Raw genomic sequence first — 18426 nt, 5'->3', positions numbered from 1 at the left:
ATTTTTAATTTACAATAAAATAGGTTTTTAAACAGTTAGTCAAAGAAATTAATAAAGGATATGAGCTTTCCAATAAATAATTAAGAAAATTCAGTGATAATGGTATTAAACTTTTTTTCCTTCTTGGTACATCCCTATTAATAGAATCTATATTTACTCTTCCAGAGCGAATGTTTTCTAACTTCTCACATATATGCTACTTATAAATTATAGCACTAATGCTATAAATCAGAATTTCTTTTTTATATGTTAAGTAAAGTATATATTAGAATATAATATTAAATATTTATATTTTCCTTTTTTCAAAACGAACTTTTAAAAAGAGAAAATTTGGGCAAGATCAGATGGAAAAAATTATCCTAAAATTTTTAAGGGGTCCTTAAAAGTCAGATGTAATATCTCTAATCTAATAGTGATCATGGAGCCTAAAATATAATATACTGATGTTGATATATTTATAATAAATTTAAAAATTTTATTGACATAAATCTAATTATCATTGCTATAATATTTTGTTCTTTAAGATACACCTAAAAAGACATAAGTCATTTATTAATATATATTTAATTATGAAATATTTATAAGGGAATTCTTTGCTCCAACCAATTTATATAATTGAAGACATTTGTATAGACGCCAGGTTTGGTAACCTTTCCACAATCTATTCCCCACGATACTACACCGGTTAAAGTCCAGATGTTTCCTTCACTTTCATCTAGACACTGAAAAGGACCACCACTATCCCCCTTTTAAAATAATTTAGATGAATAAATATCAATTGTAATTGTAAAACTTGGCAAGAATCCTTTTCATCTCCTCCAGCACAGATCATATTTTCATTAACTTTATCTCCCAGCCAATTAGGATCAGAACATTGTTGGCTGGCTATTATTGGAATAGCAACTTCGTTTAAAACATTTTCCACTCCGGTTCCTAAAAAATGGTCAAAGAAATTTAATCATCAGCTTTTCTAGTAAAGATATTTGTTAGAACTTTGAAATAAGGCATCAATGAAGTTTTATTTACAAGGTTCGACATGATATATTAAAATTTTTGAATCATAATTAAAGGTAAAAAAGAACCTATTTTTTTAATCGGAGATCTCTTAATTCTTGTGGGAAAAAAACAAAATTCGCAATTTTTTATTTACCATTAGCATTAAAAGTCGAAATTTAGACTACGCCATAAATGTATCAAAAATTCATACTAATTTTATGGAAAAAATATTTTAAAAAAGTAATATACTATTTTTAAATGTACACCAGAAAAAAACTATGTGTATCATATTCTTTCTTCAGATTGCTAATTTGAGTTAAAAATTTATAAATTTAATAAAAAAAAATTTAAGAGCCTGTCATGACTCAAAATTTAGAATTCTTCACCCACTTAGTGGCTTAATAGGACACCAGCTTTTATATAAACACTAGGTAATCCTTAACATATGCTAAATAAGTAAGAATAGTATAAATTTTATATAAATTGAAAATAGGAATATAAATAAAGGCGATTAGGACTTCATCATTAAAAAATAAAAATAAATAAATAGTATAACCAGGGTGACGCAGTTAAGATTAGAAAAACTTCAAAAGTATCTTAACACTGATTAAAATACGATTGGTAACAAAAAAATATTGCCAATAATATAAAGATTTTTGGGCAAACTTAAGTTGTTTAATAACCCATATAACACTTATTTGAGAGGATAAATGGGGATTGACCGGAATTAATGGGACACTATTATATAGTTAATTCTTTTTATTTTTTGGAAAAGGTAGTATGGTTAACTCTAAATTGTTATTTTAAATAGAATCTTAAAAATTTCGATATTTTGATTGGGATTTTATAATTTATTTTGGAACCTTTATCTTTTAGCCGCACAATATGAATTTTATTTTTTAGGCTACGGATTTTCTATTAACGTTTTAAATTTTTATCCAAAAATGCATTTATAATACAGTGTTTAGATGTTTGAACAAATTGAATATATGTTTGGAACGGATGAATATGAGACAAATAAATTTATTTTTACTTATGAGGTGAAGATTGTATTGAAATTTTAGGATCTGCTTTAATTTGAAATTACCATATGTTTAATGCATTGTTATATCGTTTATAAAAATAAATATAATTTTTTTTAACTTAACCTTTAGTGGATCCATATCCCGTCACATAACATAATGATCCCACACTATATTCTTTGGTGGGTAGGCATATAGGAGAGATATAATCATTATATTGCACAGGTGAATCTAGTTCAATTATAGCGATATCATTATTAAATTTAAGACCTAATTAAGCATAAATAAATGTGAGGTATTGATTATTAGATAAAAACCATTATTAAATCCTTCATGCTCAGTAACTCTAACTGCTCTTCTCATTTGTTCAAATTCGTCGTTTACGTTTCCAGAAAATAATGTTCCAAAGCTTAGAGTTATATCGGAAGGATTTCTAATTTTTCATTATCATTTAAAATGATTATCATTTATTGATCCTTTAACATTCGTGTAAGGAACTTTTTGCTTTATTAGTTAAAACTTTTTATTTATTGTAATTATCGAACTTAAATTTAATAAATTAATCATATAACCTTCGGCTAAATTGGCAATGGGATGCAGTAATGACATATTTATCAGCAACTAGAGAACCACCACAAGAGTGAATACCCTTGTACCGAATACTCGCTTGCCAAGGCCACGATCCCCTTTTGGAGGGAACACCGTTAAGAATACGGGCTTCTAATGAAATTGAGGTGTTTTTATTTTTTGTATTATTCACCTTTTTGCTCGAATTAAAAGCCATGACAGGAATATTTAAAGCCCCTACATAAATATTTTCATTTTAAAATGAATATATTAATTTATAAAAAATAAACTTGTATCGCGCCGTTTTCTTGAAGGATCTTGAACTTTTGGTAAACCACATCCTATTAAAAATATAATTTTTATTTTATGTATAATAAAATATTCCGATTATTTAAATATCGTTCAAACTGATATAATATTCTCATGTATAAATCCATTAAGGATCAAAATTAGATACGATTAATTTTTTTTAGAATTCAGAAATTAATATTTGTGAAACATGTACGAATAATGAAATGATTTCTAAAATGGACGCACTAGTGAGAATTATTGTTTAGGTAATATTATATGAAATATAAGTAAGTTTGCGGATTTGTACTTAGAATAAAAATAATAAGAATAAAAACCTCCTCGAGAACTCTGAGAAACTTGACCCCCTACATTTTGATCACCGGGATCTTAATTATGATAAATTAAATCATATATGTATTTTTATCAAAAATGGATTAGTTTTTTTTTTAAACTTTTTATAGTTTTAAGAAATTCTGCTTCAAGGATAAGTTTTATTATTTTTTTTAAATTATGCAATTAAAATTAAAAATAAAACTAATTAAGGGATAAGAAAAGGAAAAAATTAGTAAACTTAACAATTTTAAATAAAAACATAAGTGATTTAATTATTAATTTTTTTTATTATTAAGAAAATTTATAATTTTTAATATTTTACTCTATATTTAAATATCTACTAAAAAAGTTTAATTCTTCTAGCCAAATTCTAACCTCCAGGTGGTTGAAGCGGCTTTTCTGGTTTATTCGGTTTACTATTGGGCCCAAACTCTTGATCCGTAGGACGAGAATTAGGATCAAAAATACCGCTTTGATTCTCACCGGTTGCGCCTTCTAATTAGCCAATAAAAATTTATTTTAATATAATTAAACCCTCTGTTCCACCTTGTCCAAATCCTGTATTACTGCCCTCATTTCCAACATTTCCTTCTCCTAATTTTTGGAAAAAATTGATTTTTTCATATATTTTACATTACAAAGATATATATAGTAGAAAAGAAACCTGTTAAGCCTTGATTGTCTGTTCCTCCAACATTAGTTTCCTCTCCAGCTGGAGGAGGTCTTTGTGGTCTAAAGGAACCAATCGATTCTAAAATGTAGTTAATGTATTTGATTCAATTTATAGAATACCTTCATTTCCTGTTCCAGGAGGTCTAAAAGGTCTATTAGGATTTTGTGGTCTAAAGGGAGGCCGTTCTTTTATTATAATTTAAGAAAATTAAATTCAATATGTTAACTAAATAATATTACCTCCATTCCCTATGCCTAAATTATTTTCATCGGGTGGCCTAAAAGGTCCTTGTGAGGGCCTGAACGAGGTGGATGGTCTTTCTAAGTTATAAATAATAGTATAATAAGAAAAAAAAATTTCTATTGACCTTCAATATTTTCCAGGGCTTAAACCAAAAATATATTCAGCAAAAAACGTGACGGTTCAAAAACATGTATCAAATTTTTTAATGTCCTACAAATTTTAAAAATCGACATTTTTTTAAGGATAGATTATTTTATTTTATACGTTTACAAGCACATGTAATATAAAAAATATAAAATAGTTGATTTGGTAATCTTTAATAAAATTAATTTATTATTTTTTGGTAGGCTCTCAAATGGAACCCTATTTTTAAACGGGTACGGGTTCAGGTGGAGTTTGAAAAGGATTCGAACTCGCAAAAATACTCCCTAGGCCGCGTTTAGTTTAAAGCCCTGATTTCCCGATCCGCTTATTTGTCATTTGTCTACAGATGGTAGTTTAAATAAAATAAAAAATATAGGTCTATTACAACAAATATATTCTAAAAAATATTAAAAATGATTCAGTGAGATATTTTATTTTATGTAAAACCATTGATTTCCAGACCAGGTGGTCCAAATGGTCTCTGTCCGGGTATTCGAAAAGGTTTATTGGCACCACTCTCTTCTAAAAATATCAAAAATGATCAAAGATATATTTTATTAATATAACCAATTTGGGAACCAGGTGGTTCAAATGGCTTGGAAGGTTCAGAGGGTCTAAAAGGTTTATTAAACCCACTCTCTTCTAAAAATATTATAAATCCAAAGATATATTTTATGTTATATGTACCACCAATTTCGGGGCCAGGTGGCCTAAAGGGTCTGGAGGGTCCAGGGGGTCTAAAAGGTCTATTTGCACCACTCTCTTCTATAAATATAAAAAATGACTTAAAGAGATATTTTATCATTACCACCAATTTCGGGGCTAGGTGGTCTATAAGGTCTATTTCCACCAATTTCTTCTAAAAAATATTAAAAGTGACTCAAAGATAGATTTTATTATTAATACCACCAATTTCAGGGCCAGGTGGCCTAAAGGGTCTGGAGGGACCATAGGGTTTAGCACTATTCTCTTCTAGAAATAGTAAAAAGGAATCGATGAGATAATTAATTAAATAATACCATCAATTTCAGGACTAGGCGGTTGAAAAGGTCTATTAGATCCAGGTGGTCTAAATGGTCTACTAACACCACCCTCTTCTAATAATATGAAAAATAACTCAATTATATGATCTATTTAAATTATACCACTGATTATGGGACCAGGCGGTTGAAAAGGTCTTGATATGGAAGGAGGTTTGAATGGATTTATAGGCCTGCCTGGCCTATATGGACGGTCTTGCCCTGGCTTAAATAATATTACTATTGTTGTAATGTGAATTATTATTAAGTTATTATTCTTATTTTAATTAGGTTGGTTATTATGTTTTTTGATTATTTAAAGTTTGAATTCGTTTTTTAATATATTTTCTAATTTGAAATTTCTATATTTTTTCTACTTTTCCGGTAACTATAAGTTAAATTCAACATTGTTTTATTCCAAATGCAAAAAAGTATATTTTGCAATATTCCTTTGTTTATCTCTATACCATTATAAATATTTTAATTTTTATGTGTTTCATACAAATTAAGTCTTAAATTTGATATCTCCATGGTATGTAATTTGCCGACCAGTGACGGGCAGGCTATATATTCGTGAAACAACTCCCACAGTGCCCTTAAAATACAGATTTTTGCCAACAAAATATTTTTTATTTGATGTCAATTATATTTCTAATGAATTAATGCTAATTCTGGTATTATGAATTGTAAATAAATCAGAGGTATATATCATACATTATTTGAATACTTAATGAATGACAGAAAAGCGTGGAGGACTGGGATTAAGAGTGTGCTGGAAGAAATCTAACCTCATATGAATAATAAATACTAGATAGGATTATTATTGTATATATAAGTAATAATTATAAAATTTCTGACCCTCTAAATTATCTCTTAGAATCAGATGCATTAAGTATTCTGTATTTTTTTTTCGATAATTTTTAATAATTTAATAGGATGCTTTTTTTTAAGCATCTTAAATTCATAATATATTCATTATGACCCTTTGTTACATATTGAAATATCACACTAAAGATATTTCGGCTCTTTCTTTAAATTTAAGCCTAAAACTACATTACATATTTTATCTATCATAAATTTAATTTTTAGACGTGATAATTAGCCCAATATAATAAATGTTTAATGTATAATCAATAATAACATTGTGAAATAAAAATGACCAATTTTGATATTTATCTTTTCATTTTTAATTCAGCATTCATTTATGAAAAATAGTTTAAAATATTTTTATCTGATGAAAAAAAGCTAGTGTAATATTGAACCTACAAAAAAAGATAAAAATATTTTATTAAATTATAAGTATAAAGGAACTTACGCAGTTTTTTAAGGTAACATACACATAATAATAGGATCCAATGAAATCGAACCAATTATTGTAAGAAGATTGTAAGGAAATGCTCTCTAATACAAAATCTGGAGTGAATTGACCATTATAGGGTGTTCCACATTTTCCACAGGTGGAATGTGCAAATGGATTTCTGCTAGCTTGATTACATCGTACTTTACTTCTCCCGTCAAATGAGAGATATATACTATTTTGGTCCCTGTTATATGATTGTCTTGGTCTCCGATATGAGAAAAACAGTTGCTGACGACCTCCAAAATTTCGTAGGCATATTGTTGATATAATCGATAGATCATCCAAATATCTTTTGAATATTTAATATATTATATATATTTCTGATTAATTTCCATTTCCCTATATATGAATTATAATTTAGTACCTCTAAAGATTTGCCCTTGTATTTAATTTTATATAATCACATATCAATTATTCATCAATTATAAGAAAATTAAAAACTAATAGGCATAATTCATAAGTATTATTTTAAAAAATTCATCAAAAAGTATTCAACTTTGGCCCTGAAGTTTTAAAATTAGTTATTATAAAACATAAATAAATCTGTAATAGAAATCTGCAAATCACGGCTAGGGTACAAACCCGACCCCTGCCCAAATAGATTTCAGACCGAGTCGGGTCTATTTAAAAAATATTTTCGGTTCGGGCTGGGTCGGACTTAATATATTTTAAAAAATTTCAAGCCGGGTCGGGTTTAAATTTTTAAATGAGACATCATTATATTTCATTTATTCATATATTTTAAAATTCTTGCACAAACCATTAATATTTCTATATTTAAATAAATTCGGGCCGAGCAGGGCGGACGAACAATATTTTTTTATTTCTATTAGGCCTGTTGCAGATCACGAATCTGTTATTTTCAGGGGACACAATGGCATCGCTAATGACATCCTATTTTGGTAAGGAATCTTTAAAAAATACCTATTACTAGACGGGAATTATTTTAGGAATGTGGTTGTCACTGGCCATGCCTACTCTTATACAACAGCTTATTTTTTTAGGCATTTAGAACATTATAATTCTTAAATTTAAATTAAGAATCTATTTGTATCATGTTTTTTTTAATATTTACAACATTATGAAAAGATCTGTTAGCACGCCTAAATTTACTATTAGACACCTAAAATATTAAGATATAGCAACGTCACTATTAATTTCTTGAAATGCAAAATATGAATAATATCACAAATTTCAAAAATATTTTTTAAAAAAATTATATTAAAAAAGTAAGTTATGAAATATTTTGCTCAAAAGAAAAATTATGGAAAAGCTATTTTAGTTCTTCGCCTTGTAAAGTAGATTAGTAGTGTAACTGAAAGAGGGGGCTTAGGGGCTCGAAGGCCCTTAAAATTTTGAAAAAGGGTCATTTTGAAAATGTTAGCAAAAAAATGGTCATTTTGAATTTTAAAAAAAAATTTTGAGCTCCCTGAGATTGTATAGACTACTAACGCCCCTATATTTATAATAAACATTTGGGCCTTTTATTTGTTGAAATATAAAAGAATTAGACTTGTTCCATTTGAAATCTAAATCAAGAGTCGGTCTATTTAAAAGTAAATACAAATCGAATTGTTCATCAGCCATATTCAATTCGTGGAATTGAATAATTTACGAATTGTATGCGTGCGAATAAATTCATTATTATATATTGATAGAATTTATTTTTTATTGAATATCTAATTTCAAATAGAAAAAATTATTATAATAATCTGTTAATAAGGAACATGCGATCAAGTTAACGAAATGAAAATGCATATTAATGTAATTTATAATATCATCTCAAGCAAATCAAAAAAAAGAGATTTTACTTCGTTGTTCGTTACTATTCGATTCAAATTTACTGTTTCGTTTTTAAATAGGTTTACTAGAGCTATTTTTTTTATCAGCAGTCAAGATCGGATTTGTAATCCCATTCGGATAAAAAAGAATTTTAAAATTAAATTTATAAACAAAAAAAATATTGTATATCTTATCAAATATTACCTTACAGTAATCGCTGATGGATTTGGACTAAAACTTTTTAAAATTTTAAAATTTATATCCGTATCTATGTCTATTTCTGGATCCTGAAGGGACGATAAAAAATTGATTTGTGGTCTGGAAAGCAACACTGTATTTAAATTAGCAAATCTTGCGTGGTTATAATTCCAGGTTCCAGCTCTTCCTAATTTTGCCCTGATTTGTCCATTGTTTGTTATAATATATATATCGTAAGGTCCTTGCCCAGAAGGAGTTAATATGCTATATATACCATTTGGACAACCACATGAAATCTCATTCATGTATATCGGACCTTATAATATTTGTTTTTAAAATATATAAGAAAATTATAGAAGATAAAAAAACATTACTGTAAAAGTTTTAAAAATAAAATTTCACTATTTTTTCGTAACTGTCCGAAAAAAATGAAACGTCATTACCTTATTCGTTACTTTACAAAAAGGAAGTCAAAATAAAAATTCATAGCACTTATTACTGTGTATAAAAAAAATCTTAAGAGATCAAAATATTTAAAGATTTTTTATTTTGAAGAACATTTCAAACTCTGCATTTTTTTTTAAACCAAAGATTTGTTTTTCCCTAGAAAATTCCCAACAAAAATTATTTAATAATATCTTGATGTATATATCTTGTTTTATTTTTGAATCAAAGAAAAAATTCTACTCAATTCTACTCTAATTTTAAAATCAAAAAAGAGGGGTATTCTTCATTATTTATTCCAATATTTTTTTGAAGAGTAGAACTAACTAGACAAGGATTGTGTTACTTATTAATAAAATTAGGTATACCTATAAAATGCGAAAAAAGTAATTATAAAAAAAATTGTCCTTTATTCATCATGTGGACATAATTTTTAACCTCCCCCCTCCCTTTGTTAAAAAAAATCTTCAGGCCATTATAATAAATTCGTTTACCATTTACATGAGAAAATAAAAAAAATATATTAATTTATTCAAGGTGTAAATTTTTCAATGACAAAAATATATAAACATATTCATATTTTGACTCGATTAAATTTGTTAAATATAATTTTGCTATAGATCTCTCTTATCATTTAACTGTGCTAAAAGAGTCATATATCTTTTTTATTTCGGATTCTGAAAAAACTAATTGATCAAATAGAAAATTTTAGACATGCTTAAACACGAATTATCTTAAAAAATTCAAAGAGGGGTTTGCGCCCCATAACGACAACACTGGTTTAAATTAAATCTAGCTAGTACATGGAATAAAACTATTACATTAATATGGGTTATAATTATTAGAAAAAGTATATGTACCTTGTGATCCACAGCGCTGAGAATATATTTCAACAATGTTAAAAATAATTGTTAATAAAAATATCGATTTCATAGACATGTTTAAAAAATTAAATCAAAGTTTTTTAAAAAAAAGTATATATAAACTATACATCTTACAACAATTAGATTATATATTGTTTTTTATCTCTAGGGCTATCGTTCAACTATCAATAATTTGATAGAAATTGGTCAATTAATTTTACACTCAATTTTCATTATATAAATACTTTCGTTAGATTTTACATTAAGAATTTAAAGCAATATGATAAATTATAATTTAGTTATAATTAATTATATTTATGGTTCTGGTGTTATGCCAAACGGTTACTTTCAATGATCAATTTTTAGTATTCCGCTAAATAAAATTTAAAATTCAATTCTTTTTTTTTAATTGTCACTTATTTTGAAACACTCTAAAAATTATTTATAATTAGACCTGTAAACATTACTTCAACAAAAACGCGTTACTCGTTACTCCAAAAAAGGTAAATAAGATATATTTTATAATAATTTTTTATTTATTTTTAACAAAAATTGATTTTCAAAATTTGATTAGATGAGAGTGCTTAACACATCTTTCGCCATGCTAAACGTCGCAGAAGGGAGGGTTATATTATATTTAATAAATAAAAATTTAATGGGGAATTTATAAAAAATTAAAGAACAATCCTTATTTTAAAAAAGCTTAATTAGATAATCTTTAAAAGAATCTTCATTCAGATCTTTACTAAAAGTTTTTATCTTTATCAGAAAATAATCTGGAATGTGTATTGTTTTTTAAAGGAATAGTCTGCTTTTTCTTTGTTAAGATATTTTATCAAACTGAAAATAAGTTTAAACTTTCTACCTTCGTTGACCTATAATTTTATCCGGGGCTAATCTAATTTAAGTAGTGGGTGAATTATTGCTGATAGCATATATTCATCTTTATAGATGTGTTCGAATCTATTGAGAATAAATATATAATCAAAAATAAATTATAAACATTATTTTAACTGTATACCTTTTATCTATGTCTTGCAGGATTACATAAATAAGTGGCTTACAAAACTTGAAATTATTTAAAGCAATTTTTTTAAGTTTCATTTTTTTAAATAGTTATCGTAGGAGTGAGATATTCCAAATGTTATAAAATCGAAAGGTATAGCAACATGTTTCATAGCTTATAAAATCATATATATATACATATCATATTTTAATTAACACTAACTATACAATATATATATATGAACGACTTGTCATTATCTGTAAATCTCTGCTATTCGTATTTATCACAAGATTCATCAAATTGGTTATTCTCCTTAATAAGACTATTAATTTCACGGAAAGTGTTCATCTTGTTATAACCAGTTTAATCAGATATCTTCCCATTTATTCCTTAGAAATGGCCGCACACTTTCGAGACTGCCCATGTTAATTCCACAATTGAGGAAATATCTGAGTTGGGACACAATTTTTTAAAGTGTAGACTTCGTACCCTTAATTTTTTGTTTCCTGTAAAAAAATGTTTCATATTGAGACCAGGTCAAGTTAAATCATCTATCTGAAGATATACGTACAATTGGCATAATATTCTTTAAAAAATAAATTATAATATTAGAGCATAAGAATAAGAATTTATCTTGATTTCAATAATTAGATTAGCAACAATGACTGAAAATTTAACAATAAAAATTTTAAATAAAAATGAAGAAATCTGTTGGTTGATCTGACTTATAAACTAGGCTTAAATTATTTGTAAAATTTAAAAAATAATTTTATAATACAATAAAATATGTTTTTCCATATTTGTTAAGAAAAAAATTAAAGTAACGAGTAATATTTTTTCTTACCGTTCCTCGTTACCTCTAGAAGAAGGTAACGCTGTCACTAACGACACGTTACGTTACAGCACTATTTATCATTAGTTCACATAATAATTTTTCAATTGAGAATCAAAGATTTTTTTAAAATAAATCGTCGGTCTGACTTCAAATCCCATCTAACAAAATTTTCAAGATGCTTCTTTCCCATTTATAATTTATTAATATATTAATAACCTAGATCTAGGATCTAATAGAACTGCCTTAATTCATCATTATTTAAAACTTCCTTCTATTTTTATTATAAAATTTGGGCGAAAATATGTCTATTTTTCACAATCACTATTATAATTTTGTTTAAATGGATGGTGGAATCACTCATATTTTATTTTTTGAGTTATCAAAATTCATTATTTATTAAAGTTGGGCAAAAAACTTTGAAAATGTATTTCGTTAAGATATAAAATATTTTCATAAAATTATTTTGCTACAAGCTCTAAGCTTATGGAGATTTGGATTAGTTTAGCCAATTTAAATTATGCCTAAGCCTACGCCTATTTTAATTGGCTAAGGCTAAATCTATGCCGATTTTGATTGGCCTAGGTTATACCTAAGCCTATTGACTCAATATCAATATAAACTTATTAGGCTAAAATATTGATGATGAATAAATTGAGTTTTTTTAATATTTATTTTTAAGAATAAAAGTAATTTAAATCGCAATTATGAATAATTTTACTTATAAAATAAAATAGTTGATATAATAATAGTTACATCAAGTGTAATAATTTCACATGATTTTTCATTAATTATTTTTAGCAATTCATTATAAATAGGTAGTGTTGTTAAACGGCTCGATTTGAGCCGATTTTTAAAAAGGGCTAACGCAACATTATAGCCAGGAAAGTATCGCCTAAGCGTCTAGATTTCGCCAATAGATGTTCAATCCTATGTTCCATCTATGAGCAAAATCTTTAGAAGCCGTTTTTAAAAATCGGCTCAAATTGAGCCGTTTAACAACACTATAAATAGGAAATAAATATTAATTACTTTAGTGAACTAATTAATTCGTGTGTCCAAGTATTTTTTTCACGAAATTTGCATTTTAATTTGATAAGTTTATTGTGTTTTTAATGGAGGCATCTCTATATAATCTTAAAGTAGTCTAACTTATTATTAGAAGATCAATAAGAAATTAAGAGGAAAACAAAAAAATATATTAACAATCATATAATTTTGGGGCTTTCCGCTTGTCTTTTCAAGATGTTGTAAATGATGGTAAAATGACATTATTTATAAACTCAAATGCAATCATTTAAAATATTGTACGGACATATAATTCTTAAATTCAGTTCAAATTGGTAACTAATTTTAGTTATGAACTTTTGACGAACGTTTAAAAACATTAATGACGAAATTCGTTGACCAAATTAGTAACTAATTTATAGATGCTAGGACGAGGTTTAATAAATAAAATAGGTATTATCTTATATTATATTAATTTACTATTTTAAAAAAAAGTCCAGTCGGACCTTATCATAAGTCTTTTTTAGTTAAATAATTAGTAGCGATATGTACCAATTTTTTAAATTTCTATTACTAAAAAATCGGTCATCGGCCGATATCGTTAAATTGTCGATCCGATATATAAAAATAACGGATAAAAAATAATTTACGAAGTATATTATTATATAATTTATTTTAAAATAATATGGTAATTTTTTTTAAAAAATTGAAATTAGATACCTGCAAGTCCGGGCCAGGCTTACAAATTTATAAATATCTTTGGTCAGGCTTGAAATGAAAAATTAAAAAATTCTAAAATAATAAATTCATGTTTTCTTTTGTTTCAAAAATAATAGTTAGAATTTATCCGTGGTTAGGAAAAAAAAATTAGTCATTTTATTTCATCTATCTTCATAAAATGCGTTAATTTATATTTTGTAATTAAAAATTCTGGGCCTAGCCGAATTCGGGTCTGAAATATAAATTTGGGCCGAACTAACCTCGAGCCTAAAAATATATAAAAATTAAGCTTTGAATTTGCAGGGCTCTAATTGAATAGCTTATTTATGTTAATTTATTTTGAAAATGAATAGGAAACCAAGCCTGAAAATTTACTGAAACCTAAACCGAATCTGAACAGTTAAAGAAAATTGGCCAAACCTGAAACCAACTTTAAAAAGATCTGTGACCAGTCTGAACCTTTGGACATAAGAAATGTTAAGATTGTTTTATAAATCAACTTTGACTAACATTCGGTAAGATATTTTAATATATTTTTATTTGACTGTACGAGTTACCCAGGTAAGCATAAAGAAGTTTTCTCAACCATAAATATATATTCTTTATCCTTCTAAATATATTTTTCGGAAGGATCAATAGTATTTTTTCGGGAAAATAATTTGCTTTTAAAAATGAAATGCGAATTTAAAAAAAAAATCGTTGCTAGATTGGTATACAAAAAAATTTGACTTTAAAGGCCTGAACTGGGGCGCAGCAAGTTGGGTTTGATCCCAAGTTTGGAGGAGGGGGGGGGCGGACTTTCTGAAAATAATTCCCCAGGATTAAATTTATTAATAATGAACATTTTTAAAAAAAAACTGTTGTTGTGAAAGGCCTATTATAAAAGGGTCTATTGATTTTATTGGTTAATTTATAGTTTATTCTATTCTGTATAAATATTTTTTACATTGATATAACTGGTGTGGGGGAAAGAGAAGAGTCCTCCCTTGGCAAATTTGCCACTTTCCGTAAAATAATATTTTAAGCTAATAAAAAAAATTGTCCTAACCCACCCCCTCTCCCCAAAAATGAATACAATAATATGTCATATATAATATTTCTTATAAAATAAGTAAGAATTAAAGTATTGACTAGAAATTTTAGAGGAAAATTTTTTCTAAAAGTGCAAAATCAAAATGATTTTTTTTAAAACAATCTGGCCAAGGGTCTTTAAAGAGTAGGCCTATATCTATCAAATAAATTTATAGTATAAATAACTACTCAAAAGCCCCCTACCCCTTTATGATGATCTTAGATAATATATCAGTGATTTCTCCCGTAATGTTAATAAAAATTTAAGATTAAAATCTGTGATTGAAACTTGAAATCAGCAAATTTAAATCAAAAGGCTACCAAAAAGCAGCACTGGTACACACCTATAATATTCTTTTTCTAAATTAAATTGTTCAGAAATTTGTAAAATATCAAATTACAATTTTTTTGATTTGATCAACATTATAACAAATTTTTAAAAACCTTAATATTGAGTTTATAATTCTTTCCTAATGTTTGGATAAGCTTAAAGTCAAATTAATAAGTAAAAAATATTTAATTTTTTAAAAAAATATTTAAGTTATTTGTTTTAGGGCTAATTTTAACATGCACATTAAAATATACATTCAGCTTTAAGGTGTATTTTAATTTGTGTAAAAATAAGTCTATAATACCATTTATTACAAAATATTTTAGAATAAATACATGAGTCATTTTTTAGCTTATATAATATGAATTGATAATATTTAATGGATTCTCAATGTCCCTTTTGCTTTCAATAAGTTTAAGTTCTAAATACTTTGCACTGTCTTGATCTGAGTCGCTATATTTACCTGCATAGTCAATTGTTCTTTTTAAAATTAGTTGCATCGTAGATAAAACTTTATCACACACTTGCTTTAAGTCATTCTTATATGTATCATACCATGCTAAAAATAAGGCACAAAATAGATCCCCAGTTCCAACAAATTTTGCATTTATCTTAGGAAATTCAACTTTAACAGTGGTATATTGATTTTTTTCATATAAACTAGCATAACAGTATAAATTTTCAGAATTATCAAATTGACAGCTTGATAAAACAATAGTTTTGATGCCTTTTTGATGTAACATTTTTAGAATAATTATCACATCATTTTCATTATTTATTTTCATTTCAGAGAGTACTTCTGCTTCATATTGGTTTGGGGTTAAAATATTGGCTAATGGTAATATTTCATTTTTGTAAATTGGAATTAATCCCTCTGGCACATATAACTTATTGTTATCACCCAAAACTGGATCACATAAATAGATTAAATTAGGATTTTTTTCTTTTAAGTATTTATGAATATTTATTATGGACTTCAAAAAATCGGCATCCCCAATATATCCAGTTAATAGATGACTATATTCGATTAAATTATTTGATATTAGACCATCAAATAAATTATTTAATGACTTAGAATTAAGCATATCACCATTCCATCCATTTCTATAGCCAGTGTGATTAGAAAATTGAACTGAATTAATAGGATCTACCTCAAAGCCTAATAGCTGTAAAGGAAAAGTAGCACTTTTATTCCCAACATATCCAGACACTACATGACTTTGAATTGATAAAATACGTTTGTTCATAAGGAATCTCATAATATTTTATAAATTAAATATTTAAAGGTCCAAATCTTATACAAGCAGAGTATCGACATCAATCATTTTTTAAAAAGTGATAGATGGAAAACCAAGAAAATTTAGTTGATATTCTACTATTAAGACTCTTATTAAAATATAAACCCTTTAAAACAATATGTATACATTATTGGTCATAGAATATATGAATTATAATAAAAAATAATTGTTGTTAACAATATCAAAATATTTTATATATTTTAATACACTTATTCAACCATTTAATGTTTTAACATTTTTGTTATATTTTCTCTTTTTTTTATATTTTATCTCTTTCTTTTTTTAAACATTAATTAACATTCGTAAAGTATTGGGCCAAACCTAGAACATATATTATTTTCAACACACGTGTTACACTTAGACCTGTGGGCCGCTGGCTCACGCCGGCGCCGCCGGTATTTTTATTCACGCCGGTAAAGCCGCCAATTGAGATCATCGGCGCGAGCCGACTAGCCGCCGATTTTTATTATGGCGGTGGCGCGGCGTGTGTAATTTTTAGAAATCATATTAATTATATTTATATATTAAATTATTATTATTTTAATTTGAATACTAAGATTAATATAATTAAAATATGAATTGTATTCTATTGCTATATATAATAGACTAGTGTATATCATTTACATTCATTCATACATCATATTTTATTTCCACAAACAATTCATATTAATTATTTTTATGGACTTCCAAGTTTTAAACCACCCTATATACAATTATGAAATATCAACTCTCTACTAATCATAAATCAAGTTATGTCTGGAGATACTTTGGAAATCTTATTTTGAAGAATGAAAATAAGAAAAGCACAATAATATCTGATTATATTTATTATGAACCTTGTTTAAAATTGACAAAAAAAGATGAGGAAGATTCGAATAAACATAATTCATTTTCACAGTAATTTTTTTTTAGAGTTATATTTATATATATTTTATATTTTAGTTATGAAATAAAATGTTTTAGTAAAAATATAAGTACAAGTAATCTATCTCGGCACTTATTAATTATCACAAACTATCGGAAAAAATGAATAATAATAAATCCTCTAAAAATGTTTTTAAAGCCAACACCAAGTTGCAGCAACAATATGAAAGATAAATAATGGCTCTTCTTTATTTTAGAAAGTTAAAACTAAATCAAATTATAATATGTTTCATTCCAGCTCTAATTATTTTGTTTTTAAATATCATTTTAAAATATATACTTAATATACAATTTATTAAATTAATTATGTAAAGCTTTATTTTGACAGTTAAAACTAAATCTAATTTATAATTTGTTTCGTTCCAGCTCTAATTATTTTTATGTTTTTTAAAAATCTTTTTAATGTTTAAAATAAATATGAAATCTAATAGGGCGAAATTATGTTTTGATGTGCTACTTAGATTTAATGCCATTTGATTATATAAACAATAAAGGAATTACAGATTTTCTAAAGGTTTAAAATTTATATAAAATAATTATTAAAAAATAAATTGCCTAAAAAATAGAAATATAAGATAATTGATTCCTCGTCAGAATTGCCAAATAGGACAACCATTAGTCGGGGTGCACTAGACGATGTATGTTTATTTATCTATAAAGGCCCATGTTTTAAATCTGTTTGATTCTGGACCAAAATTTTGTTCTATCACTTTTGATTTATGGACCGATCATTTTAAGCGTCGAAATTATATCACATTTAGTCTTCATCATTTAGATGAAAATTTTGATTTAAAATATTTTACCGTAGCAACTAGAAAGTGACTCAAAAGCATACTGGGGAAACAATATTATTTGAGATTGATAGTATTGAAGAGGAGTTCCATTTATAAGTCAAAACAATACAAATGGTAACTGATGCTGGGACCAATGTCAAAAGAAGTGTCAGATTGGGGGATCATGAGCATCATTTATGCTTCATGGACTTCATAATTTGGTTATAGTTGATGGCATAAAAAAAGTAGCCAGAATTGATATTCTCATTAAAAAAAATTAGAGAAATATTTTTAGCCCTCAAGATATCGAGTAGCTGATTTGGAATGTAAAATTGAAGCTGAGCATCGTAACTTTCTATTCAATTTATGATACAGGTCATATCTTGGATAATGATGATTCTGATCCATACCTTGATGACCATTTTCATATACCTGATTAGGCCGATAATAGAAACGGCATTGCACCAACCAATCTAATACAAAAACTTTAAAATTAATTTGCCCTACCCGCTGGCATAGCATATTAAT

The 18426-nt window shown here is 26.5% G+C and overlaps 2 protein-coding genes across 2 annotated transcripts; both read right to left on the bottom strand.

Moving 5' to 3' along the window:
• Positions 1 to 578: 578 nt before the first annotated feature.
• LOC135924169 (transmembrane protease serine 11G-like) lies at positions 579 to 2892 on the bottom strand. The gene is made up of 6 exons (XM_065459218.1): positions 2876 to 2892; positions 2591 to 2822; positions 2336 to 2451; positions 2145 to 2288; positions 794 to 933; positions 579 to 746 (listed from the first exon to the last, which is right to left on the bottom strand). The coding sequence occupies exons 2-6, from the start codon at positions 2800 to 2802 to the stop codon at positions 579 to 581; spliced, it is 780 nt and encodes a 259-aa protein (XP_065315290.1). The 5' UTR covers positions 2803 to 2822; positions 2876 to 2892.
• Positions 2893 to 15187: 12295 nt separating this feature from the next.
• Positions 15188 to 16220, bottom strand: LOC135924590 (pyridoxal kinase-like). The gene has a single exon (XM_065459666.1). The coding sequence runs from the start codon at positions 16160 to 16162 to the stop codon at positions 15251 to 15253; it is 912 nt and encodes a 303-aa protein (XP_065315738.1). The 5' UTR covers positions 16163 to 16220; the 3' UTR covers positions 15188 to 15250.
• Positions 16221 to 18426: the final 2206 nt, after the last annotated feature.

This window comes from Gordionus sp. m RMFG-2023, chromosome 2 (assembly GCF_954871325.1).
Source record: "Gordionus sp. m RMFG-2023 chromosome 2, tfGorSpeb1-WG-v2, whole genome shotgun sequence".
NCBI lineage: Eukaryota > Metazoa > Nematomorpha > Gordioida > Chordodea > Parachordodidae > Gordionus > Gordionus sp. m RMFG-2023.
Note: the sequence above shows the minus strand (reverse complement) of the source record. Positions and strands in the feature narration are given on the sequence as shown.

Excerpts from the sequence above, each read along its gene's own strand:
- LOC135924169 (XM_065459218.1), bottom strand. The coding sequence starts at position 2,802 with ATGGCTTTTAATTCGAGCAAAAAGGTGAATAATACAAAAAATAAAAAC. Across the intron at positions 934-2,144 it reads GGGATATGGATCCACTAAAG|GAACCGGAGTGGAAAATGTT; the intron begins GTTAAGTTAAAA and ends ACCATTTTTTAG. Across the intron at positions 747-793 it reads ATGAAAAGGATTCTTGCCAA|GGGGATAGTGGTGGTCCTTT; the intron begins GTTTTACAATTA and ends TTATTTTAAAAG.
- LOC135924590 (XM_065459666.1), bottom strand. The coding sequence starts at position 16,162 with ATGAGATTCCTTATGAACAAACGTATTTTATCAATTCAAAGTCATGTA.